Raw genomic sequence first — 26,251 nt, 5'->3', positions numbered from 1 at the left:
AGGATTGTGTCCTTTTAAAACTGCAAACACTCACTCTGCATTTGTACTAACAAATTGCACCTCTCCAGGCTGAGATGGTAGGACCCCTGTCCCTTACTAATCAGGGAAAGTGGGGAACCCCTGCCTAAAAGCAGAGTAATCGTCCCGATAAGGTTGGCCCCACTGTCTTTATCTGGGACCTGGCTATCCCTGATTAGGAGCCTAGAGAGATGCAGTAAACACACAGGATAGAGCACTGTTCACGCACACTGAACACAGAACAGGACTACACATACAGCACATGTCTGGCCTCCTGCACAGACATACAAAACATGTTGCTGTTCACACTAACATGCAGAGTATCACAGAACAGGATTGCGTATAAAGCACATGTCTGGCCACTTGCACAGACATAACACACACGTCACTGTTCACACCAACATACTAGGTTGTGCATACAACACATAACAGGAACCCCACCCAGAGCTCACATGCATACAGATGGTAAACCATAGCCATTCCAAGTGTCCTCACACCAGGGGAATAGAGAGTCAGCCACCATGCTGACATAGGGAGTAGTGTTAGGCATCAGACATCTGACACACACATAGGACATCAGACATGTGGAGGCCGCACCTGTCAAAGGGAAGGGAAGAGGGGGCCTGCAAATGAAACAGACATGGACTACAGGTGTCCAGAGTTTCTCTACAACCACTAATAGATTTTCTGCATGCAGAATCAAGGACACAAATCATGAAGTCCAGACATATGCATGTGACAGGAGGAGAATGGCTGGTACCGGTAGCAGTAGTCATCATGATTACAGAGCTGCCATGACCAACTACTGATTCCAGTGGTTAAAGCATTAGGGCTCTTTCCAACAAGTGTAGGTGTTTTTACACGCACCCACCAGCACCGTAAAAGCGCATGAACGGACGCACAAATCTAACGTTTGTGCGCCCGTTCAGATGGCACGGGCCCAGCGTATATGCTCCGAGGCCACAATGCTGTTGCTTCCCCTTCCCTCCCCCCCGGGTCACCTCCTCTCTCCTTCCCTCCAGCTGTTTGCAATGGGAGTGGGCGGTGCGGGGACATAGCTAAGCACCGGCACTCTCCCGACCCCTTGTCCTTGCCCGTCCCCGCCAATTGCAAACAGCCAGAGGGGAGGAGAGAGGAGAATAGAAGGGGTATTTAGTCATGCTGCTAAACTCCCTCCCACCTCCCTTCTTCGGCCGCTGTCATTGGCTCCCATAGGAGTCTATGCAACGGCCGACGTACTCCCGGGCGCAAAGATAGTTCCAGAACTATCTTTGCTGCTCAGCATAAAAGCGCCCGGAGCTATACTTGCTGGCTGGGCGCTTTTACGCCATGATAATACTCCTGTATTCCAATGCATCAGATGGTAGCGTATATCGGCCGGCCGTGAAAACACTTGTGTGAATAAGCCCTTAGGGCTCATGTCCACGGGCAAAATATGATTTAAGATCCGCAGCGGATATCCCGCATGCGGATCCGCATCCCATAGGGATGCATTGACCACCCGCGGGTAGATAAATACCCGCGGATCGTCAATAAAAGGGATTTAAAAAAAAATGGAGCATGGAAAAATCCGGACCATGCTCCATTTTCGTGCGGGTCTCCCGCGGGGACGGCTCCCGCGGGCTTCTATTGAAGCCTATGGAAGCCGTCCGGATCCGCGGGAGACCTAAAATAGGAATTTAAAGTATTTACCATCCGGCGCGGGCGGGGAAGGTCAGCTGTTCCTCACGGCCGCATCTTCCTTGCTTCGGCTCGGCGGATGTGCCCGGCGCATGCGCGCGGCACGTCGGCGACGTGCCGCCGGCGTCAGGAATTCATCCGCCGGCCGAAAATGAAGATCCGTCCGTGAGGAACAGCTGATCTTCTCCGCCCGCGCCGGATGGTAAATACTTTTAAATTCTTATTTTCGGCGCTCATGTCCGCGGGGCAGGAGGGACCCGCTGCAGATTCTACATGTAGAATCTGCAGCGGATCTGATTTTCCCCGTGGACATGAGGCCTTAGGCTGCAGAATATTCTGCATGTCTAACAGAACATGTGATGGAATATTCTGTTGCGGGTTACAGAATATTCTAGTATATGTGAAAGCATCCTTGTAAATTCACCTACAAATGAGGGAACTTGGCTTGGTGCGTGAGAAATTCCTCAAATTGCAATGAAGAAGAAAACAAGACCAACCTGACAGATGTGTTCATGTGGGACCAATGATCTTACGTATGTTTGGGCTATAGGTTCAAATATCCTGATGATCTGACTAATCAAAAGAACTAAATGGTATAAGTGAATGCCAGCTGCCACTAATTTATGGAAACCGCCTAGAAGGCTGATGGACAACTCTTGTCAAACCTCAATTCCCTTCATCACCATCAAACCAAAAGAAGAGGCTGCAGTTACAAATTGGGCCTTATGTACTAATACTGTCTGAGGCTGCATTCCCACGAACGTATATCGGCTCGGTTTTCACGCCGAGCCGATATATACGTCGTCCTCATCTGCAGGGGGGGAGGATGGAAGAGCCAGGAGCAGGAACTGAGCTCCCGCCCCCCTCTCTGCCTCCTCTCCACCCCCCCTTTGCAATGAAAGGAGGTGGGATGGGGGCAGGGCTAAATTGCTCGAATTAGCCCTGCCCCCATCCCACCTCTCCCCATTGCAAGCAGTGCAGAGGGGCGGAGAGGAGGCAGAGAGGGGGCGGGAGCTCAGAGCACTGCTCTTGACTCTTCCAGCGCCCCCCCCCCCCCCCCGCAGAGAGAGATGACGTATGTCGGCTCGGCGTGAAAACCGAGCCGATATACGTTCGTGTGAATCCAGCCGTAGTGTGATAAAGAGGAGGCTCCATAGGCAAACATGGGAGATTAAAAAAACTGCAAAATGCAGAAAGATTGGACATGCCACCATTTTTTCACTCATTGCATGAGTGATAACATCGCAAATGTGAAGGATACCATTAAACATCATTGGTTTCGTAATTCTGCGTTTTTACTCACTCTTGCATTATCGCCCGTGTGAAACCACCCTTAGTGGAATATGTTATTCTTCAATTAAACAAGTTAATATAATTCACAGCAGTTGGGATGGAGATACATAATTCTCCTCTTTATATGAAAACAAAGAATCATTATAATAATATTACAGCTAATAATAATCTAATAGTAGTAGCAATAATAACATTTCGTTTATCTGCAGTGCTGGCTTGTTGGAAGCGTGCGGCAGAAAGACTGCGCTTCTATTACAGGTTATACGGGGCTGCAAGACATAGATGAAATACGGTATCAGGAAGTGAGTACGATGTAACAAGACTGGTGGAGCTGCCTGGTGCAGGTAGAGACTGGAGTGTGTGCAGGGGACCTACACTGTGGTGTGTGTATGTATATTACTGTAAGCAGTGTATCTGCTGTGGTGTTATATACAGTATATACTGTAAGCTGTGTATCTGCTGTGGTGTTATATATATATATATATATATATATATATATATATATATATATACATATACACACACACAGTATATACTATAAGCAGTGTATCTGCTGTGGTATATACAGTATATTACTGTAAGCAGTGTATCTGCTGTGATGTTATATACAGTATATACTGTAAGCTGTATATCTGCTGTGGTGATATATATATATAGTATATACTGTAAGCTGTGTATCTGCTGTGGTGATATATATATAGTATATACTGTAAGCTGTGTATCTGCTGTGGTGTTATATATACACACAGTATATTACTGTAAGCTGTGTATCTGCTGTGGTGTTATATATACACACAGTATATTACTGTAAGCTGTGTATCTGCTGTGGTGTTATATACAGTATATACGGTAAGCTGTATATCTGCTGTGGTGATATATATATATATATATATATATATACACACACACAGTATATACTGTAAGCTGTGTATCTGCTGTGGTGTAATATACAGTATATACTGTAAGCTGTGTATCTGCTGTGGCGTAATATACAGTATATACTGTAAGCTGTATATCTGCTGTGGTGTTTTTTATATATATATATATATATATATATATATATATATTATATACTGTAAGCTGTATATCTGCTATGGTGTTATATACAGTATATACTGTAAGCTGTGTATCTGCTGTGGTGTTTTTTTTTTATATATATATACTGTAAGCTGTGTTGTTGCTGCTCCCTGAATGCTCCCAGCCCAGTAAGTGTATCATGTATATAATGTAACCGCCGCTCCTCGTGTTGTCCCCTGCTCCTGGAAGAAAGCAGCCATGTTCTCCGAAGGGCTCATTCACACGGCGCATGCAGACTCCGGTCTGTGAATTTGAAGCGCATTCACATTTGAAATACGCTATTACCTTGCAGTCAATTTTGCATGCGTGAAAAAAAAAAGGCCACCTGCACGGAATTTGTGCTAAAATGTAGCATGCTGCAATTTCTTTTTTTAAATATGTGAGCGGAAACAATTATTTTCGCTCGTGTGCGGGAAGAATCACCTTTTCATAGAACGCTAGGGGCGGTATTTGCTGCGGATTCCGCAATGTATATCTGCCTGTGTGCATGAGGCCTTATGCACAGAATCCCATTTATGTTGTGTTTAAGTGCTTAACCCCTTTCCCTCCCCATGACGTAAGGGTACGTCATGGGAGCGGGGTACTTCCTGCAAAACAACGTACCCTTACATCATAGGGGTAATGCAAGATCATAGCAGATCTCGCGCTATCCGGCAGCAGGACCGGGGGTGCATCGGAAATGCGCCCCCCACGATCTAAGTAGATTGTTAGATCGCGGCAAGGAAAGGGTGCACAGGGGGAGCACGCTCCCTCTGTGACTTTAGCCGGCTGTAGCGATGTATTGCCAGTGCCTGTGATCGCTGTATACGCGATAAGGCATTGCAGGACAGAAGTCCTGCAATGCCTTATCGTAGCGATCATCGGTGCTGCGGTGTAAGTGCCCCAGAGGAACAAAAATGGTGTAGTAGTAAAAAAAAAAAAAAATCAAAATAATGTACAAAAAATCAAGTTAATTTTATGCTTTTTCTCTCATAAAAAAATCCCATATATTTGGTATCGTTGTGTCCGTAAAGACACGTACAATAAATCGAACACGCTTTTTATCCTGCACGGCAAAAAGCATAAAAAAAGGCTAAAAAAACTGAGGCAAAATGCTAATTTTTAGCATTTTGCCTCCCAAAAATGTAATAAAGGTGATTAAAAAAATGTTTGTACCCGAAAATGACACCAATAAAAACTACAGTTCGCCACGCAAAAAACAAGCCCTTATACGTCCGCATCGACGGAAAAATAAAGAAGTTATGGCTGTTGAAAAATGGAGATGAGATTCTGCCAAAAATCGTTTGGTCCTCAATGCCAAAATAGGCCGTGTCCTTAATGGGTTAAACACATGAGCGTGATAATCACGGCCGTATAACGGGACAAAACAAAACCACCAATTTCAGTGGTTTTGTTTTCACTAGTGGGATTCTCGTCCGTTAATTGTACGACCGAGAAAAGATAAGATCCGCCGTAGTATCAACTACATGCGGGGAAGGGGCTATTTTTTTTCAGATTCCTGCACTATGGCGCAGAGTTTGAACGGTCGGCGAGGAATAAAAACCTTGTTCGTGCGCAGCTACGCTCCATACCGGCATGGGAAGTTGCGCATACGGCTATCTGAAACCGCCCTGAGGCCTCCTGTCCACAGTTGAATCAGTAAAACACTGGGTCTGCCGGCAGAGACGGCGTGTGGCTGTGCACCGTGTATGCCTGCGTATCACACACACATGCGCCATCTGACTCTTGTTTTTTTTTTAATTCCCCGTTCTGTTTCAGAGCAGCGATGCGTATGAAAACTCGTATGGCCAGCGTTTCGGATGCTACCTATACAAATGTATAGGGCTCACGCTGCATGGTACGCAGAGAAATAGAGCGATCTATTTCTTGTGCGTATCTACATGTCGATGTGCATGCATCCATGAAACTCCATTGACTCCATTCACCGCATATCAAGCAGCCGCGCAACGCATGCATAATTCGCAATGAAAAACCGTCCGTAGACACGAGCCCTAAATATGCAGGTTGCCAGTGTGTTTACATACATCCATTGATTTCAGAGGGCTGTTATCAAGGGTCCCAATAGAAGTCAATGGAGGGTGCACAAATGCGTACTGAGATGCGTGATGTGCTGCGCAATTCTGCTGGAAAAAGACCGCTACTGGAACTCATTAGAAGAATTAGCCATTTCAATAAGCGCCCCTGCACACTGGCGAGAGCGATATTAAGCTGTGATTCGCTGCCCGATATCGCTCTCGCAAATCATAAAACCACCACTGGATGCGAGGCGTATCACTGTTGGGAATCCCTTCACCCCATTGCTTTCAATGCTGCAGCGGCGGCCCCATTGAAAGCACTTGGAGAAGATCGGAATCCCCTGCCGCTGCTGTGACAGCAGCAGGGGATTCCTTCATCCCCGCGAACAGTCCGCTCATCACTGAAAACTGTGACAGCAGCAACAGGCTGTTCAGTTATGAGGGGGACAGAAGGGATCCCCTGCTGCAGCTGTTACAGTTGCAGCAGGGGATCGCGTTCTTCTCCCATTGCTTTCAATACGCCCGGCCCCATCAGGCAATGGACAATATCACAAAAACACTGGACATGCTAGGATTCTTTTTTTCAGTGAAAACCTTGCAAATGAGAATGAAACCATTGAAAATGATTAGCTTCATAATCATGCGTTGTCACTCACTCTCGCAGCGCCAGAAAATCGACAGGTTTTCTTCCCCGTGTGTCTCTTTCTCACACGCAAAAAAAGTGCTGAAAAATATGCTTATATGTGCACAGAAAAGCCTTGTCTATAGCACAAAAACGTGTAAAGCCGCCCTTTCCCGTCTCTCTGCCTGATGTCGGGCTTCTTGAAGTATGGTGTGAACATTGCACATACCAGTATCTAGATTCACGGCTATCCTGGTATGGGGGGTTTGTGACCGCGCCCCCTACAGAGTAAGTCCGATCAGGTCATTATTCATTTGCTTAGTAACAAGGTAGTGGTGTGTATATATAAAGGGGCGGTGGAGAGTGTCCTATACAGGCTTGACAAAGATCCCTGAGTGGATCAAAATGCTGCTGTCCTTTTTGTTTATGGACCGTGATGGAATAAAGTGTCCTCTTTTTAATGGTTGCCGTGGCTGCTGCCTCTTTTTGCACTTCTTACCGGAGATGATATGGTGGGTCTGGATCCGACCCATGGTGGGGTGTGACTCCTCTGGGCTTTGTGTGTGCTGCTCTGTTTTTCAGACCCTTACAAGTGAGTGCTGCGGGGGCCGTGTATTTGGATGATGATTCATTTGATTGGTCACATTACTGCCTCCTGGTTGTTGTTTGTTTTCCCCTCACTCCTGATTTACAGAGACCTGACAGGTTCTTTGGCGCTGGCTGGCGCTCCCGGTAGTGGATGTCCATTGGTGGTCAGGGGTCGTGTGACTTTAGCATACTGGTTGAGCGATCAGATATTTGGTGTTATGACGTTCCCATAGGTGAGCTCAGTAACATCGATAATAACTTCAGTATTGTGGAACATCTAAAGTTGACTTGGAGTCCTGTCCAATTTTTACGTTTGTATATGAGAGTCTAGTCCCGGCCACTGCATTCACCTGGGCTGTTGTCCGTGGGGGCCAGAACTAGAGACCTGCACCTGTCAGACTCTCATGGCATTTCTTATGGATTTGTCATAAAGTATCAGATGTGAACACTTCTGGGTCGTTAGTTTATAACGTCTCCATGCAGTTAAAATCAAATTCTTCCCATTCCCTGAAAAACCCTTTTAGGGTGCTTTTACACTTGGGCTGGGGATTACCCTTTCCTGCTCTGTTCGGGGAACAGGAAAGGAGAATCCACGCGGCTGAACGATTCCATCCAGACCCCAGCTGCCTTGTTTTGGAACGGGAGAGAAATCGTTCCTTACTCCTCTTTACCTCACTGCCAGCCCTGTCCACATCAGCGCTGAAGACCCCCGTACCATGTTTGAACAGGCGGGACATTCTAATGAGTAGGCAGGCTTACCTAATTAGTCCTTGGTGTTAGCGATTAGCACCGCAAAATTGCACTGTGTATAGCGCAATTTCATTGGGGACAAAGGCCGCATTTGTGCACACCATAGACTTCTATGAACCTCGGGTGCACAAATGCAGCCCAAAATAGGGCATGTCGTGTATTTTCGCCAGAGACCAAAATTTGTACAGAAAACCGTCCCGTATGAGTGAAACCCATCATCCATAGTGCAAGTATGAGCTGACTTTATGCGCGCCAATTGCCGCCATGTCTAGCCTACTCGCATCATCTGCAGATAACCCGATGTGCGGGTGAGAAGCAGCAGTGGTGGAAAGTAGAACTGATGCCACATACCGGTAGTAATGCTTTAATGACCTGTAATAGCAGGTGATGCAGTCTGGTGGCATTCAGCAATCGCACTCGATACTGGCTTGCCAATATTTAGTCTCTAGTAATCATGCCTCTCGGGCATTACTCATGCTGCGGAACTCGAACACCCAACTCTGGCAATGGCTCACACTCGACAGGTATGATGCCACAATGTTGGCTACGCCTGCACACCCTCAGGTGATCTCAGCAACACATGTGGGTGCTCCAGGGTCAGTTCCTTCATGCCTCGCACCAACACACTGTAACCACCTCACTCTGCGGGGGAACCCCTACTTAAGGCCGCCTGCACATGGGCATATTTGCATTGCGGAATCTGGAGCAGGCGTCTGCACTCGGATTCCGCGGCAAATACCGTCCATAGCATGCTATGGAAAAGCGCTGTTTCCGTCACATGAGCGGAGATCAATCGTGATTTTCCGCTTCTGGAAGAAAAATCGCAGCAAGCTCTATTTTTGTCAGTGTCTGCACAGACAGCTTGCATTTACGTCAATGGAAGCCGTCTGACCCGCGGGCCACCTACAGTACAGAAGAAAATAACAGGTACGCAGGGTCACTGGCCGGGCACAGGGTTGGATTCCGATATAGCCATTATCTTGTGCCGCAGCCCATGTAATTTGGGCTGAACGCTGTACACCATGGATGATTGTGGAAATGTACAAAAAAATCGACCATTCTAATCCCTTTAAAGCCCAACATCCTGTATAGTAGGCTCCATCATTGACTTTCTTTGGGTTATTTTCCATAGATGCCAAATGTTGCTTATAAACCAGAAGTGCACGGCTGTTTCTGGGCCTCATCAACATACTGAACCACTTCCAAGGCCACAAGAGTGTTCCTATCTGAGACATTTAGGGTTTATCCTAAGTATTTGCCATAAGTTCCACTTTCAGAACTCCCATCTATTGAGAGAATGGCGGTCACCTTCCTCCGCAATCAGGACTCCAAAGAGGAGAGAGAATGCACGAGACTGTAGATGATGGATGTCCAGGTAACAGCCTGGAATTTCATAATTCCTATAAGCTATAATGAAGAGAGCTGCACGTATATACGATGCCTGTAAGGCCGCTTTGACATGGGCGACAAAATCGCGTGATTTTCTCACAATGCGACGGTACTACAAATCACATGTATGTAAAAAAGTAATACATCACCTATCAGGCGCTGTTAGCCTTAGCTCCAGTGTGCGTCTCCTCTGCAGCTCCTCATCACACTTTTCTGTAGGGGGCGTGGGAGGGCTGAGCTACAGGGGATCTCTTACATATCTTCCACATATTTGGTGAGATAGGGGCAAGGCTAGAGGGCTTTCCCATGGCTATCCTGAGGGTAGGGCTACAGGATGGATCCCTCCAGCCCCGCCCCCTCTCTTGGTTAGAGAAGAATCACTATGAGAACCCCTCTCCAGCCTCGCCCCCGCTCTCAGTGAAGCCCTAGGAAAGCCCTCTAGCCCTGCCCCTTATTTCTCCAAATATGGGGAGATATGTAAGAGATCCTCTGTAGCTCCCCCCCGCCCTCCTCATTATGGGAGATTCCAAAGCTCTTTCGCGATCTCCCATTGATGTCAATGGGGCCGACACTGCTGCCGCCAGGCCCATTGAAAGCAATGGGTGATATCGCAGATTTTTTAAAATCACAATTGTGAGTGAGTGAGAACATCGCAAATGAGGATGAAAGCATTGAAAATCATTAGTTTCAAAATCATGCATTTTCATTCACTCTTGCATTGCAAGAAAATCTAGCTCCAGTGTCCAAGAGCCCTTAGTACTTGTCGTAATATATAGGGGACCCAGACATGGCTACACTGTGCACCCTTAGTGCTTGTCCTAATATATAGGGGACCCAGACATGACTACACAGTGCACCCTTATTACTTGTCCTTAAAAATAGGAGACCCAAACGTGGCTACAAAGTGCACCCTCAGTACTAGTCCTAATATATAGGGGACCCAGACATGACTGCACAGGGCACCCTTAGTACTTGTCCTAATATATATGGACCAGACATGGCTACACAGTGCACCCTTAGTACTTGTACTAATATATATGGACCAAACATGGCTACACAGTGCACCCTTAGTACTTGTACTAATATATATGGACCAGACATGGCTACACAGTGCACCCTTAGTACTTGTACTAATATATATGGACCAGACATGGCTACACAGTGCACCTTTAGTACTTGTCCTAATATATATGGACCAGACATGACTGCACAGTGCACCTTTAGTACTTGTCCTAATATATATGGACTAGACATGGCTACACGGGGCACCCTTAGTACTTGTTCTAATATATATGGACTAGACATGGCTACACAGGGCACCCTTAGTACTTGTCCTAATATATAGGAGACACAAACATGGTTACACAGTGCACCCTTGGTACTTCTTCTAATATATAGTAGACACAGACATAACTACACAGTGCACCCTTAGGACTTGTCCTAATATATAGAGGACCAGACATGACTACACAGTGCACCCTTAGGACTTGTCCTAATATATAGAGGACCAGACATGACTACACAGTGCACCCTTAGGACTTGTCCTAATATATAGGGGAGCAGACATGGCTACACAGGACACCCTTAGTACTTGTCCTAATAAATAGGTATCCAGACATGACTACACAGTGCACCCTTAGGACTTGTTCTAATATATATGGACCAGACATGGCTACACAGTGCACCTTTAGTACTTGTCCTAATATATAGGGACCAGACATGACTGCACAGGGCACCCTTAGTACTTGTCCTAATATATATGGACCAGACATGGCTACACAGTGCACCCTTAGTACTTGTCCTAATATATAGGGGACCCAGACATGGCTACACAGTGCACCCTTAGTACTTGTCCTAATATATATGGGACCAGACATGACTACACATTGCACCCTTAGTACTTGTTCTAATATATATGGAGCAGACCTGGCTACACAGTGCGCCATTAGTACTTGTTCTAATATATATGGTCCAGACATGACTGCACAGTGCACCCTTAGTACTTGTTCTAATATATATGGACCAGACATGGCTACACAGTGTACCCTTAGTACTTGTCCTAATATATAGTGGACCCAGACATGACTACACAGGGCACCCTTAGTACTTGTCCTAATATATAGTGGACCCAGACATGACTACACAGTGCACCCTTAGTACTTCTTCTAATTTATATGGACTAGACATGGCTACACAGTGCACCCTTAGTACTTGTACTAATATATATGGGACCAGACATGATTACACAGTGCACCCTTAGTACTTGTTCTAATATATATGGACCAGACATGGCTACACAGTGCACCCTTAGTACTTGTTCTAATATATATGGACCAGACATGACTGCACAGGGCACCCTTAGTACTTGTTCTAATATATATGGACCAGACATGGCTACACAGTGTACCCTTAGTACTTGTCCTAATATATAGTGGACCCAGACATGACTACACAGGGCACCCTTAGTACTTGTTCTAATATATATGGACTAGACATGGCTACACATTGCACCCTTAGTACTTGTTCTAATATATATGGACCAGACATGGCTACACAGTGCACCCTTAGTACTTGTTCTAATATATATGGACTAGACATGGCTACACAGTGCACCCTTAGTACTTGTCCTAATATATAGACCAGACATGGCTACACAGTGCACCCTTAGTACTTGTTCTAATATATATGGACTAGACATGGCTACACAGTGCACCCTTAGTACTTGTCCTAATATATAGACCAGACATGGCTACACAGTGCACCCTTAGTACTTGTTCGAATATATATGGACTAGACATGGCTACACAGTGCACCCATAGTACTTGTTCAAATATATATGGACTAGACATGGCTACACAGGGCACCCTTAGTACTTGTCCTAATATATATGGACCAGACATGACTGCACAGGGCACCCTTAGTACTTGTCCTAATATATATGGACCAGACATGGCTACACAGTGCACCCTTAGTACTTGTCCTAATATATAGGGGACGCAGACATGGCTACACAGTGCACCCTTAGTACTTGTCCTAATATATATGGGACCAGACATGATTACACAGTGCACCCTTAGTACTTGTTCTAATATATATGGAGCAGACCTGGCTACACAGTGCACCCTTAGTACTTGTTCTAATATATATGGACCAGACATGACTGCACAGTGCACCCTTAGTACTTGTCCTAATATATAGTGGACCCAGACATGACTGCACAGGGCACCCTTAGTACTTGTTCTAATATATATGGACCAGACATGACTGCACAGTGCACCCTTAGTACTTGTCCTAATATATAGTGGACCCAGACATGACTGCACAGGGCACCCTTAGTACTTGTTCTAATATATATGGACCAGACATGACTGCACAGTGCACCCTTAGTACTTGTTCTAATATATATGGACCAGACATGACTGCACAGGGCACCCTTAGTACTTGTTCTAATATATATGGACTAGACATGGCTACACAGTGCACCCTTAGTACTTGTCCTAATATATATGGGACCAGACATGATTACACAGTGCACCCTTAGTACCTGTTCTAATATATATGGAGCAGACCTGGCTACACAGTGCACCATTAGTACTTGTTCTAATATATATGGACTAGACATGGCTACACAGGGCACCCTTAGTACTTGTCCCAATATATAGGGGACCCAGACATGACTACACAGGGCACCCTTAGTACTTGTTCTAATATATATGGACCAGACATGGCTACACAGGGCACCCTTAGTACTTGTCCTAATATATAGTGGACCCAGACATGACTACACAGGGCACCCTTAGTACTTGTTCTAATATATATGGACTAGACATGGCTACACAGGGCAGGCACCCTTAGTACTTGTTCTAATATATATGGACTAGACATGGCTACACAGTGCACCCTTAGTACTTGTTCGAATATATATGGACTAGACATGGCTACACAGGGCACCCTTAGTACTTGTCCTAATATATATGGACCAGACATGGCTACACAGGGCACCCTTAGTACTTGTCCTAATATATAGGAGACACAAACATGGTTACACAGTGCACCCTTGGTACTTCTTCTAATATATAGTAGACACAGACATAACTACGCAGTGCACCCTTAGGACTTGTCCTAATATATATAGGATCAGGCATGACTACACAGGGCACCCTTAGGACTTGTCCTAATATATATAGGATCAGACATGACTACACAGGGCACCCTTAGGACTTGTCCTAATATATAGTGGACCCAGACATGGCTACACAGGACACCCTTAGTACTTGTACTAATATATATGGACTAGACATGACTACACAGGGCACCCTTAGTACTTATTCGAATATATATGGACTAGACATGACTACACAGGGCACCCTTAGTACTTGTTCTAATATATATGGACCAGACATGGCTACACAGTGCACCCTTGGTACTTGTCCTAATATATAGTGGACCCAGACATGACTGCACAGGGCACCCTTAGTACTTGTCCTAATATATATGGACCAGACATGGCTACACAGTGCACCCTTAGTACTTGTTCTAATATATATGGACCAGACATGACTGCACAGTGTACCCTTAGTACTTGTCCTAATATATAGTGGACCCAGACATGGCTACACAGTGCACCCTTAGTACTTGTTCTAATATATATGGACTAGACATGGCTACACAGTGCACCCTTAGTACTTGTTCTAATATATAGTGGACTAGACATGGCTACACAGGACAGCCTTAGTACTTGTCCTAATATATATGGACCAGACATGGCTACACAGTGTACCCTTAGTACTTGTCCTAATATATAGTGGACCCAGACATGACTACACAGTGCACCCTTAGTACTTGTTCTAATATATATGGACTAGACATGGCTACACAGGGCACCCTTAGTACTTGTCCTAATATATATGGACCAGACATGGCTACACAGGGCACCCTTAGTACTTGTTCTAATATATATGGACCAGACATGACTGCACAGTGTACCCTTAGTACTTGTCCTAATATATAGTGGACCCAGACATGGCTACACAGTGCACCCTTAGTACTTGTTCTAATATATAGTGGACCCAGACATGACTACACAGTGCACCCTTAGTACTTGTTCTAATATATATGGACTAGACATGGCTGCACAGGGCACCCTTAGTACTTGTTCTAATATATATGGACTAGACATGGCTACACAGTGCACCATTAGTACTTGTTGTAATATATAGTGGACCCAGACATGACTACACATTGCACCCTTAGTACTTGTCCTAATATATAGACCAGACATGGCTACACAGTGCACCCTTAGTACTTGTTCGAATATATATGGACTAGACATGGCTACACAGGGCACCCTTAGTACTTGTTCGAATATATATGGACTAGACATGGCTACACAGGGCACCCTTAGTACTTGTTCGAATATATATGGACTAGACATGGCTACACAGTGCACCATTAGTACTTGTTCTAATATATAGTGGACCCAGACATGACTACACAGGGCACCCTTAGTACTTGTCCTAATATATATGGGGACCCAGACATGACTACACAGGGCACCCTTAGTACTTGTCCTAATATATAGTGGACCCAGACATGACTACACAGGGCACCCTTAGTACTTATTCGAATATATATGGACTAGACATGGCTACACAGGGCACCCTTAGTACTTGTTCTAATATATATGGACCAGACATGGCTACACAGTGCACCCTTAGTACTTGTCCTAATATATAGTGGACCCAGACATGACTACACAGGGCACCCTTAGTACTTATTCGAATATATATGGACTAGACATGGCTGCACAGTGCACCCTTAGTACTTGTTCTAATATATATGGACTAGACATGATTACACAGTGCACTCTTAGTACTTGTTCGACTATATATGGACTAGACCTGGCTACACAGTGCACCCTTAGTACTTGTCCGTTCCTGTTGCCTTGCCATGTGCCAATCCTTTTCACTCTGACATGGAAATTACATACGAACAGCCACATATAGATATTTCGGTGTCCAGAATATTGGAGCAGCACAGAATGGCATTGTGGGCCTCATGTGGCCCCCGAGCTGCATGTACTGCACCCTTATTTTAAATGAATAGGCAAATACGTGGCATTCTTGGCATTTATCCAAATATGCTAAAGTATATCTATTCTTTGTAACAAATAACAAGGATACTTTGGTTCTTTGCCTAAAGTAAGAATAGCTGAAATCAAAGATGAAAAAACTTACAATGCTGTGAAAAACTGTGAAAAAGTCCAGTCTGGGAGATACTTTGTAATAGCACTTAGGATGTATCACCTCTGTGTCCACATCCGTTATAGATTTTATTAGATTGATAGACATATAACACGGATGGTCATTCTTTGCAAAATAGTTAGTAATTGAAATGTCAGTCATTATGGCATTGTAGAATAAGGCAGAACCGTATTCAAACAGGGTGATTTCCCCCGGCATCCAAGGAGATAATGTAGACAAGCTTAGCTCTCCAATGACTCGCTGTACTGTAGCCGGTAACCCAGCAGCAAAATAGATGACAACTCCAATGAATTGAAGATCTAAATTGTACCTCGGTCTTCTATCAATCTTTCATACCCTTTTCTACGAACGAAACTTGAAAACAAAACGGGCCTGCTCGGACCGGTAAGCAGTTACTCGAGAAGAGCGAGGCTCGCTCGAGTAACTGCTTTATCTGAGCGTGCTCGCTTATCTCTAGTTAAAGGCTTAACCTTTCCAAACTCGCCAATGGCTGAAGATGTGCATGAGTGCTGTATGATGGTCCCCTGATGTCTGACAATATGAACATGGACAGGCCTGATCTTTCTTTGGGACCTGATAAAGAAATATAAAAATCACGGAGAGCGCCAAACACTTTATATGTAGACCACAATATAGTCGTGTGGTAACTCACCTGGTGCCAGGCATATCACCCTAAGGTGATTATGCCTGCACCCAACATCCTGGTGTGCTCGTAGCGATTGCTTTATCCAGGATATCCCACAAACGAATAAATGATAAAATCCAACTTGCTGGAGAGCTGCGGGTCACAGCAAAACTCCGTTCCTCATCAGAGGATCGGATAAAGTCAAAAGAAAACTACAGGAAAAAAGACTGAAGACCTGCGCTACTTAATATAAAAGATCAATAATGCATGTCTCAGTAGCCAATGTAGGTAGAGACAGAAAAGACTTTTTATTTATACAAATAAAATAGAGAGGTCTCAGCCTCATATAGTAATAAAACAATACTTGCGGAATCTATGCAACGCGTTTCGGCGTGATACATGCCTTTCTCAAGCATATAGATACACCAACAAACAGGTTTAAATAGAACTACATAAATTACATACCTATTGCCACGCATCGGTAATCGTGAATGTGTTATGGTGCGTGGCAATAGGTATGTAATTTATAAATCTTTGGTTTTATACTTTTTACTTGACCACCGAGTGTTGGACTTTTCTACTTGAAATGTAATGCTGTACTTTCTCTGCTCGGGAGGAGAGATCCGTGGGGAGACATGGAGCCGGATGATGTGCATGACAGCATTCAGTTCCATGCATTCCGTATAGGATGGAATATGAATGAAAGTGACTTGGCAACAAGGTTTTGTTCACACAGTGCAAAAGAACTCACTGAAAAAGTAGCTTGAACATCTATGCAAATCCTACGCTTTCTGTGTGGGCGCTGCAGCTGCTTTCACTGAAGATGCCACCATGAGCCCTGCAGTGGTCACACGCATAGCCAATACTGCAACAAATCGAGCATGCTGTGGATTTGCTATAGTTAGGTCGGGTTCACATCTATGTTAGAACCTCCTTTTGGAGGTTCTGTTGCATATCTGGCACAAAATACGGGAAGAAATAGCGCAAAGCAGAAACCGAACAGAGTAAACCATATAAAGTACTACATAGAATCAGTCAGGTCCATTGGTAAAATCTCCAAGGTCAGTAGCACTCCCTATTTAATCAGCTTATACTGACTCAGGTCACCAATAAGTTCCTATTATGGAGACATGAAAGTAGCCAAGTGTCTACAATTTCAGTTGCTCAGTGAGTGGGGGATATGGATTTCCACCCCTCACATAGTAAATGAGCAGCTGACTGAGGCGCTGTGCTAGGCTGAGCTGCAGTGATGAATATGTGTTTAAAAAATAAAGACCCCCCCCCCTCCCCCCACACCCCCCAACATGTTTCACCAAACAAACTGGCGTCCTCAGGGGTAACAACGGGGTTATAGATGAAACCGCCACAAACTGACAACTCATAACAATGGGTGGTAATTGCATGATCCTTGTAACCAATCTTGACAGATCTACACGATCATTGAAAGGGGTAAATACCAATCCTCTCAATGAAGACAACCATGTCATCACACATCTCATCACCCAATAGTTCATCATAGACAGACACGGCTCTCATTGTATAATGAGTTTCTTTTTATGTATCCTCCCCTTTGATGTCACACAAGTTCGTAATATGATTACAACTATAAAAAATAAAATATAAAAAGGGATTTTTGGGATTTTTCTCCATGTTTATGTGTTAAAGTTATATAGATCATATGCACTCTTAATGGAAGCACAGGTCTAATTAATGACAATTAATTTTGATGTTTGCTTTAAGAAAGACCATTCTTTGTTGGGTTTAGTCTTCGCATTTGATGCAATGTCCAAGCCAGGCCTCCTGGACATGGAGCTGGAGCTGTTTGTGGAGTACCCCAGCGGCTCACTTAATGTGTTCAGCTCAACATGTGGGGTAGCAAAGCAGATGTACCAGGATTGTATGAAAGAATTTGGACGGGGCCTTTCTTCTAAATTTTAAGTACCTGTAGTATGAGAGGAAACATGAGTCTTGAGATTGGCTTCTCCTTGGAGACTTGCTACCTGAGCCACTGCGCTTCTTATGATAGGGTTGTGGCAGCAAGTCATTTCCTATCTTGACTCTGGTTTATTTCTGACTCGCCCATGGCCAATAGTGGCCCTTGCTGCTGCACCACCTGCCATGAACGTCTGGAGGATACTAGAGATGAGCGAACGTGCTCGGCCACGCCCCTTTTTCGCCCGAATACCGCGAATTCCGAGTACTTCCGTACTCGGGCGAAAAAATTCGGGGGGCGCCGTGGCGGCACGGGGGGTAGCAGTGGGGAGTGGGGGGGAGAGGGAGAGAGAGAGGGCTCCCCCCTGTTCCCCGCTGCCCCCCCCCGCACCGCCACGCCTCTCCCCTGCGCCCCCCGAATCTTTTCACCCGAGTACTGAAGTACTCGAAAATGGCGGTACTCGGGTGCGTAAGTACTCGAAACGAGTACGTTCGCTCATCTCTAGAGGATACACATTTTGTCCAGTGCCCGTCTATACCCAGTCACAGGTTCTGCTTCTCCTGCTCTCAAGAAAACGTCAAGGCCCAGGGAGCAATGGGTGGCGTTTACAGTCCGAGTGGAGAAAAGTGCCTCCTGTTGGGGTTCAATGTTCCTTGGGCCTTCATACAGGGAAACATTGCCACAATTCTTGTAGGAGATGTAAAAGAGAGAGACCTATAGTACCAGTGGATATCAGGTGACCCATATGTTAACAGGCCCACCTCTAATCTGCAGACCAAGGACAAGTGAGCACCATAGTGGTAAGTCCGGGGCCCTGGACCCTGTACATTATGTATGTATTTCACTTGATCCCAAAGTGCCCTGGACCGAGCCATACACATGTGAGACTATGATTCTCTGTAATCTAGTCAATCCATCAAAAGGCCCGGTGGGCATTTTGAGAATTGGAGCTGTGATATAAGACTATTTCTACGCTTCATGTTTTTAGGCATAATGTGCTGGAGTTTATCATCATTTTAAAAAAAAATACAAAAACTATTGAAAACCTCCCTGTCTGAGACATAACTTGGATTTTTGAGCACACTTTAGACCCGAGGGCAGAGGCCATTGATACTATGATAGGGTGTATAATCCGATGTCATTTTTAGTTTGCAGTCTGCTGCAGCTCTACACAATGCAATTTAATTGGTTAAACCCATTGAGTGCTGGCAGTAATTACTGTAAAGGCAAGTAAAGGGTTACATATTTCTTTATATAGATGAATAAAAACGTGTGGTTTTTTTTCCTCTTCATTGATCGCTGCATGTAAGGGGTTAATAGAGGGGAATTGATGTTCTCACTGGTACCTGCTGTTGCAGCAGGAGGCAGTCAGTCACAGCCAACTCTGCTTGCACGTGGCTCAGGCTTGATTTCTGAGCCTGCACCATCTATAAGACATAAGTTTTTGTGGTTCTGGTATAATATGTCTCCACCGGAAGTATGGGTGGAGACATGGGTTGGCCGGGCTGAGTTACAGGGGATGGCCAGGCCACTCCCACAGCTGCAGATTGGCTGATGCCCCACACACAGCTCCCCAGAGACACCTGTACCGACTCTCCTAGCTGACAGCTCACACACATCTCCTTGCCCTCCTTCTCCTTCTGCTCCTGGTCCTACTACTAATGCCATCTCCACTCCTGGCCGGGCTCCCATCTCACCTTCTGGCGCCACTGTACCGACCCCGCTGTCACTTTCTTCCCCGCTGGCCTTCCATGTCCGCTTCTGACCCAACTGTCACTCTCCCCGGCAGCAGGGGCTGGGGGCTACCACCATCTGGAGCAGTTCCCCACAAAAAAACAGCAGCAGCAAATTGTCAGCGGGCAAGTAACTGGCTGGCCAGGAGGAAAAGCGCAGTCTGTGGCACACAGCCGGCCGCCCGGATGGAGGGAGCGGCGTGCAGGAGCTGAGGGTCTAGGGCTGAAGACGTGACAGCCGCAAAAAGCAGGAGCCTGTCACCTGGTGAAAGTAATGGTGGGGACGGGATAGGACACAGCAGAGACCAGGAGCCAATCGGCAGCTAGGGGCGTGACTGGGTTGTTACTTCCAGCTCTGCCCGGTCAACCCCTAGCTTCTGGTGTCGACATATGGCACCAGTGCCAGTTTGCGTTCATTGGCGGGAACCCCTTCCCAGCCAGGATGTAAACTTACGTCCTGGGTCGGGAAAGAGTTAAAACCCCACAACCTGAGCCAGCAGGAGATTAATCGTTGCGTTCTCTGTAGGATTCCTGCAAGACTTTTTTTTTTAGGAACATGCCGAAAATGTTGCAGACTGATTAAGGGTGCTTGGTGGGATTATCTCCTGCTTATTTTTATCATTTCTTTCTAGATTTAGTCTTCCTCTAAACCTACGTCTTTCCCCTTATGCTGCATGGGTTACATTGTGTCACATAAACACTGACAAGCTACTAATGAAAAGTAACGAACACTTAATGATGTGGAGGAATGTGTGCAGTTTTTGACGGGGTTAAAATGCGATGTCTCAGTCAGTGGGGGCATAAACCTGGGAGGACTGCTGCCATTGATTGACATCCTCCACTTTAATCATATGGAAACACATTCCTGAATTAATGGTATTGTATAACAAAGCATGATGGAGAAATGAAAATGTCCAATAATTTAGATGGCCATGAAGTGGGTAATGCCCTGTAACGCAGTATTGTTAGCACTGTATATTTAGTCAGGACATGTTCCTTCTAAAGGTGATGTCAGTTCTCACTTGGACATTCATTGTCTGGTGCTGAGAGCTCATTTACAACTTTAGATAGAACAGATATGTAGCGTCAAATTCCATTTTCGCAGGGTTCAGTGTGTGAAAAATAGCACTGCTAAGCAAACTGAATAGCTGTAATGTGAAAGTCATGTAAGTGCCACAAAGTCATTGCTAAGTGGTCTACCTTGCATAAGCTTGCATTTGTTATTCCAAATCACTCGGCCCTCCTCCCATATCCTGCTCACACTCTGCAAGATACATTGTTTTGTTAAAGGCAGTACATTTCTTTCGATTATAACCTCTTATATAAAGTCCTTTCTATACTTATTCATTTCTAGGTGAAAGATAAAGCTGGAAATGGAGAAAGAGTTTACCCCTCTGGCTTGTCTGCGGCCCTCAGGTAAGTGTTGTGGGATACTACATACATTGCTTAAATATAGATGTATTGAATAAACTATTGTGTTTTGTTTGAAAGTTTTAAAATTATTTAAGCATCCCCAACTTTTCAGATGATTTTAAGATTAAGCTGCCATGTGAGTGTACATGAGGATTAACATAATTTCTGGTCAATATATGACTTGGATCTTGCATGTTTCCTCATTTACCCCTCTTTAGGGTGTATTTTTGATTCTCAATCCATTTAGGACAATTGGGGAAAGGAGCATTGCCGCTGTGTTGTGTTCTACAGACTGTACACAGAGAACTACAGATCCTGCTCTCTAATTGTCCAATAACACACACACACCATGTTCTAGTGTACAGCAAGGGTGAGCAACGGAGATATGATTTCTGTAGGCAAAGCATAATAAAACGTGACTTACTATTAGCTTACTGGCAGTGTCTGTTTTAGTTTTTCCATCCCTCCTCTCCTGCCCCTCTACTTTGATCTCCATACAGTTCAAAAAGCACAATGATTCACCCACCCCACCTCTGTCCTGTCCTATCCATGTCTCCCGTCAATCAATTAAGGGCAGACAGTAAGCAATGAGGAAGGGAGACCCCTAGTGGCCAGCACTTTAGAGATTTTTTGTAATGCAGAAACACTATTATGGGTAAATAAATAGCAGTTTTGCTAGTTATCACATTGAGTATCATATAAACACAAGTTGTTTGAAAAACTAATGTCCATTTAAATGAAATGTTTAATCAGAAAATGGCCTATTTTATGAATTAGATTTTTCTGCTAAACCTTTTTTAAAAGAATTTGGAGATTGTTTTCTAAATTTTCGATGTCGCTATGTATATTTAAGAGAAAAATCCTAAAACCCTGAATTTTTCACACTAACCACTAAGCGTAATAAATACTTTGCTCTGTATTTAAAATGTTATGGCAGTCATCTCATTATTGTAGACAGAAGTACAGTGAAAGGTATCACCTAGTTATAGATAAACCACAACATGCCTAGAACAGTTGCCTATAGAAGTCAGTGGGTCAGATCTTGTCCATTGTGTGAATGGCCCATGAGGCTGCTGTAAAGCATATCTTTAAATGCAGCCTAGGCAAAATGAAGGCCCCCATAGTCTTCTACAGACAGTAGAATAAAAATAATCTACAAGCAGAAACTAAAAGTAGATGAGAAAATGGAATATATTTTACTTTCTGGTTTGAATTAGTTAAAAATATAGGTGACGCATTCTCGTTAATTTGTCCTGCAGTATGTAATGTTAAATGTCGTCTACCATGAAGATAAGTAATCACCTGCTTAATGTCATACGTTAAAGAGAATAGTTGGTTTCAGTATGACCATACCTTTTTGCTTTGCTTCTTCTTAAAAAACCTATCAATATAAGGGGTATTCTCAGCTCAGCCTGATCAGAATACCCACTGCTGTGTGCTATAGACCCTGGCCGGGAGTTACAGAAGCAGTCATGCTACACTGTTTCCATAACTCCCGTAGAACTGAATGGGAGTTACGGAAACAATGTAGCGCAACAAGTAACTGACGTACTGCAGAAACAGTGTAGCTCCAAGAGCAACGCTGATTCCTTAACTCCCACTCTCTTCTATCTGAGTTATGGAAATAGCATGGCTTAGCCAACTTGACTGCTTCTGTAATCCAAACCATTCCTTGCTGCTGCATACTGGCGGGATGGGCGTCTTAGTGGTGGGGTGTTCTGGGAATTGCATTTGTCACACTTTGATGGCATATCCTGTAGACTGTCTGTTTCCAGTAACAGATCATGATTAAAGGGGTTGTCTCACGAAAGCAAGTGGGGTTATACACTTCTGTATGGCCATATTAATGCACTTTGTAATATACCGTATTTTCCGGACTATAAGGCGCACCGGATTATAAGGCGCACTTTCTATGAGCGCATTATAAGCAATCTTGTTTCATATATAAGGCGCACTGGATTATAAGGCGCAGCACATTACCGTTAAATAAACCATTGCTCAGACTGCAAGTCAAAATTTATTACACTTTTTAACAATAACTTGCAACTGGTTCAGCTGTAATTGCAAATCAAAACGTTTACCGTACTTTTTCAGTTCATTCCTCCACCAGAAATCCATCAAATCCGTCATCTTCAGTGTCGGAGTTGAACAGTTGGGCGATTTCGGCATCAAGCATGGGGTCCTCCTCTTCATTATCCGAGTCGGTCTCGTTGCTGCTGCTAGGCTCTTCAGTGGTGATTCCAGCCTTCCTGAAAGCTCGGATGACACTGGAGACTGATACATTCTTCCAGGCATCCACGATCCACTGGCACATAGTGGCATAACTCGCTCGGCGTTGCCTCCCTGTGTTGGTGAATGTGTGGTCACCTTCTGTCATCCAATGCTCCCAGGCAGCTCGCAATTTAACTTTAAATGACCTGTTGATGCTGATATCTAGCGGCTGGAGCTCTTTGGTTAATCCACCAGGGATGACAGCAAGCTCCGAATTAGTTTTCTTCACTTGGGCTTTGACAGTATCGGTCACGTGGGCGCGCATCGAGTCACAGACCAATAGGGATGGGAATTTGTGAAAAAAGCCACCCGGTCTCTTGACGTAGACCTCCCTCAGCCACTCACTCATCTTCTCCTCATCCATCCAGCCCTTTGGGTTAGCCTTAATGATGACACCAGCAGGAAAATTTTCTTTAGGCAAAGTCTTCCTCTTGAAAATTACCATGGGTGGTAGTTTCTTGCCATTAGCCTGACAAGCGAGAACTACAGTGAAAGATGACTTCTCATTTCCTGTGGTACGTATAGATATCGTACTGGTCCCTGTTTTCTCAACAGTACGGTTTACGGGGATATCGAAAGTGAGGGGAACCTCATCCATGTTAATAATGTGTTCTGGCTGGATATTTTTTTCATTTATCTTGGTTATGCAGTAGGTGCGAAAAATGGCCAGCTTCTCTTCATAATCCTTTGGTAATTGCTGGCACACAGTAGTTCTGGTGCGAATGGAGAGATGACGCCTTTTCATGAAACGAAAGCACCATGAAGGACCTCCTCGAAAGTCCTTGATCTCCATGTCACGTGCTAAAGCAGTGGCTTTGAGTCGAATAGAGACAGTGGAGACGCTTCTACCTGCGTTTCTCTGTTCCATAACCCACTGTTCTATTTTGTCCTCCAACTGTGGCCACCTTGCTTTGTTTCCTCGGAAACTCATTTTGGTCTTCTTTACTTGGCGGAGGACATCTTCTTGTTTTCTCCACTTACGCACCATGGATTCATTAATGTTGAATTCTCTTGCAGCTGCCCTATTTCCATGCTCTACTGCATAACTTATAGCTTTAAGCTTGAAACCTGCATCATAAGCATGTCTCTTAACAGGAGGCATTTTTTGGGGTAGTGGGTATAGTTAACGCTAAAGCACAGATATGCAAGTCGTGCGCTAGATGGGCACTCTGCATAGACAGCCCTGGGGCCTTTCAGGAGGTCCCCGGCTGCCTAGCAACCGCACAGCGTCCCGCGATCTCATCGTGGGACGCTGTACGGGCCCCCTGAACATCGGTTGCAGGCTGTTCTTACAGCGGGCACCCGGCGGCAGCAGTTCTGATGAGCCGCGCCGCTCGTTAGAACTGTTAACACTTTAAATACCGCTGTCAGAGCGGTATTTAAAGTGTTAACAGTTCTGACAAGCGGCGCGGCTCGTCGGAACTGCTGCCGCCGGGTGCCCGCTGTAAGAACAGCCGGCACCCGACGTTGTATGGAGCAGGATCCACCCGCGATCCCGCTCCATACTACTACTTGTTTGACTTGCGAACGGGGGGGGGGGGGAGGAGCATGGTGTGTGCTGTGGTATGCCGCCCACGATAGAGGTAAAGGATCCTGTATGAACCCCTTTCTTTACTGTCGGGTTCATATATAAGGCGCACCGGATTATAAGGCGCACTTTCTATTTCTGAGAAATTCTCAGCATTTTATGTGCGCCTTATAGTCCGGAAAATACGGTACATCGTGCATTAAATATGAGCCATACAGAAGTTATTCACTTACCTGCTCCGTTGCTGGCGTCTCCATGGCTCCGTCTAATTTCGGGGTCGTCTTGCTTTTTTAGACGCGCTTGCGCAGAAGGGTCTTCTCCCTTCTGGACGCTCCGGACATGAACGGCGTTCTGGCTCCGCCCCCTTCTACGCATCATCGCGTAGCTCCGCCCCGTCATGTGTGCTGATTCCAGCCAATCAGGAGGCTGGAATCGGCAATGGAACGCACAGAGCCCATGGTGCACAATGGGAGAAGACCCGCGGTGCACCATGGGAGAAAACCGCAGTGCATCCCTGGGAAAGGACCGGCGGCCATCTTAGGGAGAAGAATTTTATAAGTTCATCTTTCATCACATCGGTGAGTAGCAAGCGGTTTAAAACCGCTTTAAAATGCTATTTTATGCCAGGGGGGTGACAGGGGGAATAGGCTTATGTAAAATTTTGATGTTTGCCGCGAGACAACCCCTTTAAGCTCTGCCTGTAGTAAGGCTTAATAGGCCTACGTTAAAAGTACAGTATACTGCAGTTTAGGAGTATTGCAGTATATTGGGCAAGCAGTCGGATGTTTGAAAATTTAATTTTCCCGTGGGCACTAATAAAAATGGTAAAAATTAAGTTCTATAAAAAATGTTTAAAATTTAGAGAAAGTAAAAACCCATTTCCCATTAAAACAATCTACACAATTAAAAATAAACTTAATTGGCATTGCTGCAATTGTGAAAGTCTAAATGATATTGCATTATTTTCCCGGATGGTGAATGCTGCGAAAAACGACAAACTCTTCCTTACACTATGGCGTTTGTCACATGGACTTTGTCTGACTCAGTCCCAAT

At 45.0% G+C, this 26,251-nt stretch overlaps 1 protein-coding gene across 5 annotated transcripts in view; it reads left to right on the top strand.

Moving 5' to 3' along the window:
- Positions 1-3,288: 3,288 nt before the first annotated feature.
- The window catches only part of TPK1 (thiamin pyrophosphokinase 1), a 585,523-nt gene continuing 562,560 nt past the window's right edge, over positions 3,289-26,251 (top strand). For all 5 annotated transcript variants that reach the window (XM_066585416.1, XM_066585418.1, XM_066585413.1 and 2 more), the window contains exons 1-2: positions 3,289-3,372; positions 21,341-21,402. In XM_066585416.1, coding sequence (XP_066441513.1) covers positions 21,360-21,402 — 43 coding nt within the window. In that variant the 5' untranslated portion in view covers positions 3,289-3,372; positions 21,341-21,359. The remainder of the gene's footprint in view (positions 3,373-21,340; positions 21,403-26,251) is intronic.

Source organism: Eleutherodactylus coqui, chromosome 12 (assembly GCF_035609145.1).
Source record: "Eleutherodactylus coqui strain aEleCoq1 chromosome 12, aEleCoq1.hap1, whole genome shotgun sequence".
Lineage (NCBI taxonomy): Eukaryota > Metazoa > Chordata > Amphibia > Anura > Eleutherodactylidae > Eleutherodactylus > Eleutherodactylus coqui.
This window is presented reverse-complemented; position numbering and strand designations above follow the sequence as displayed.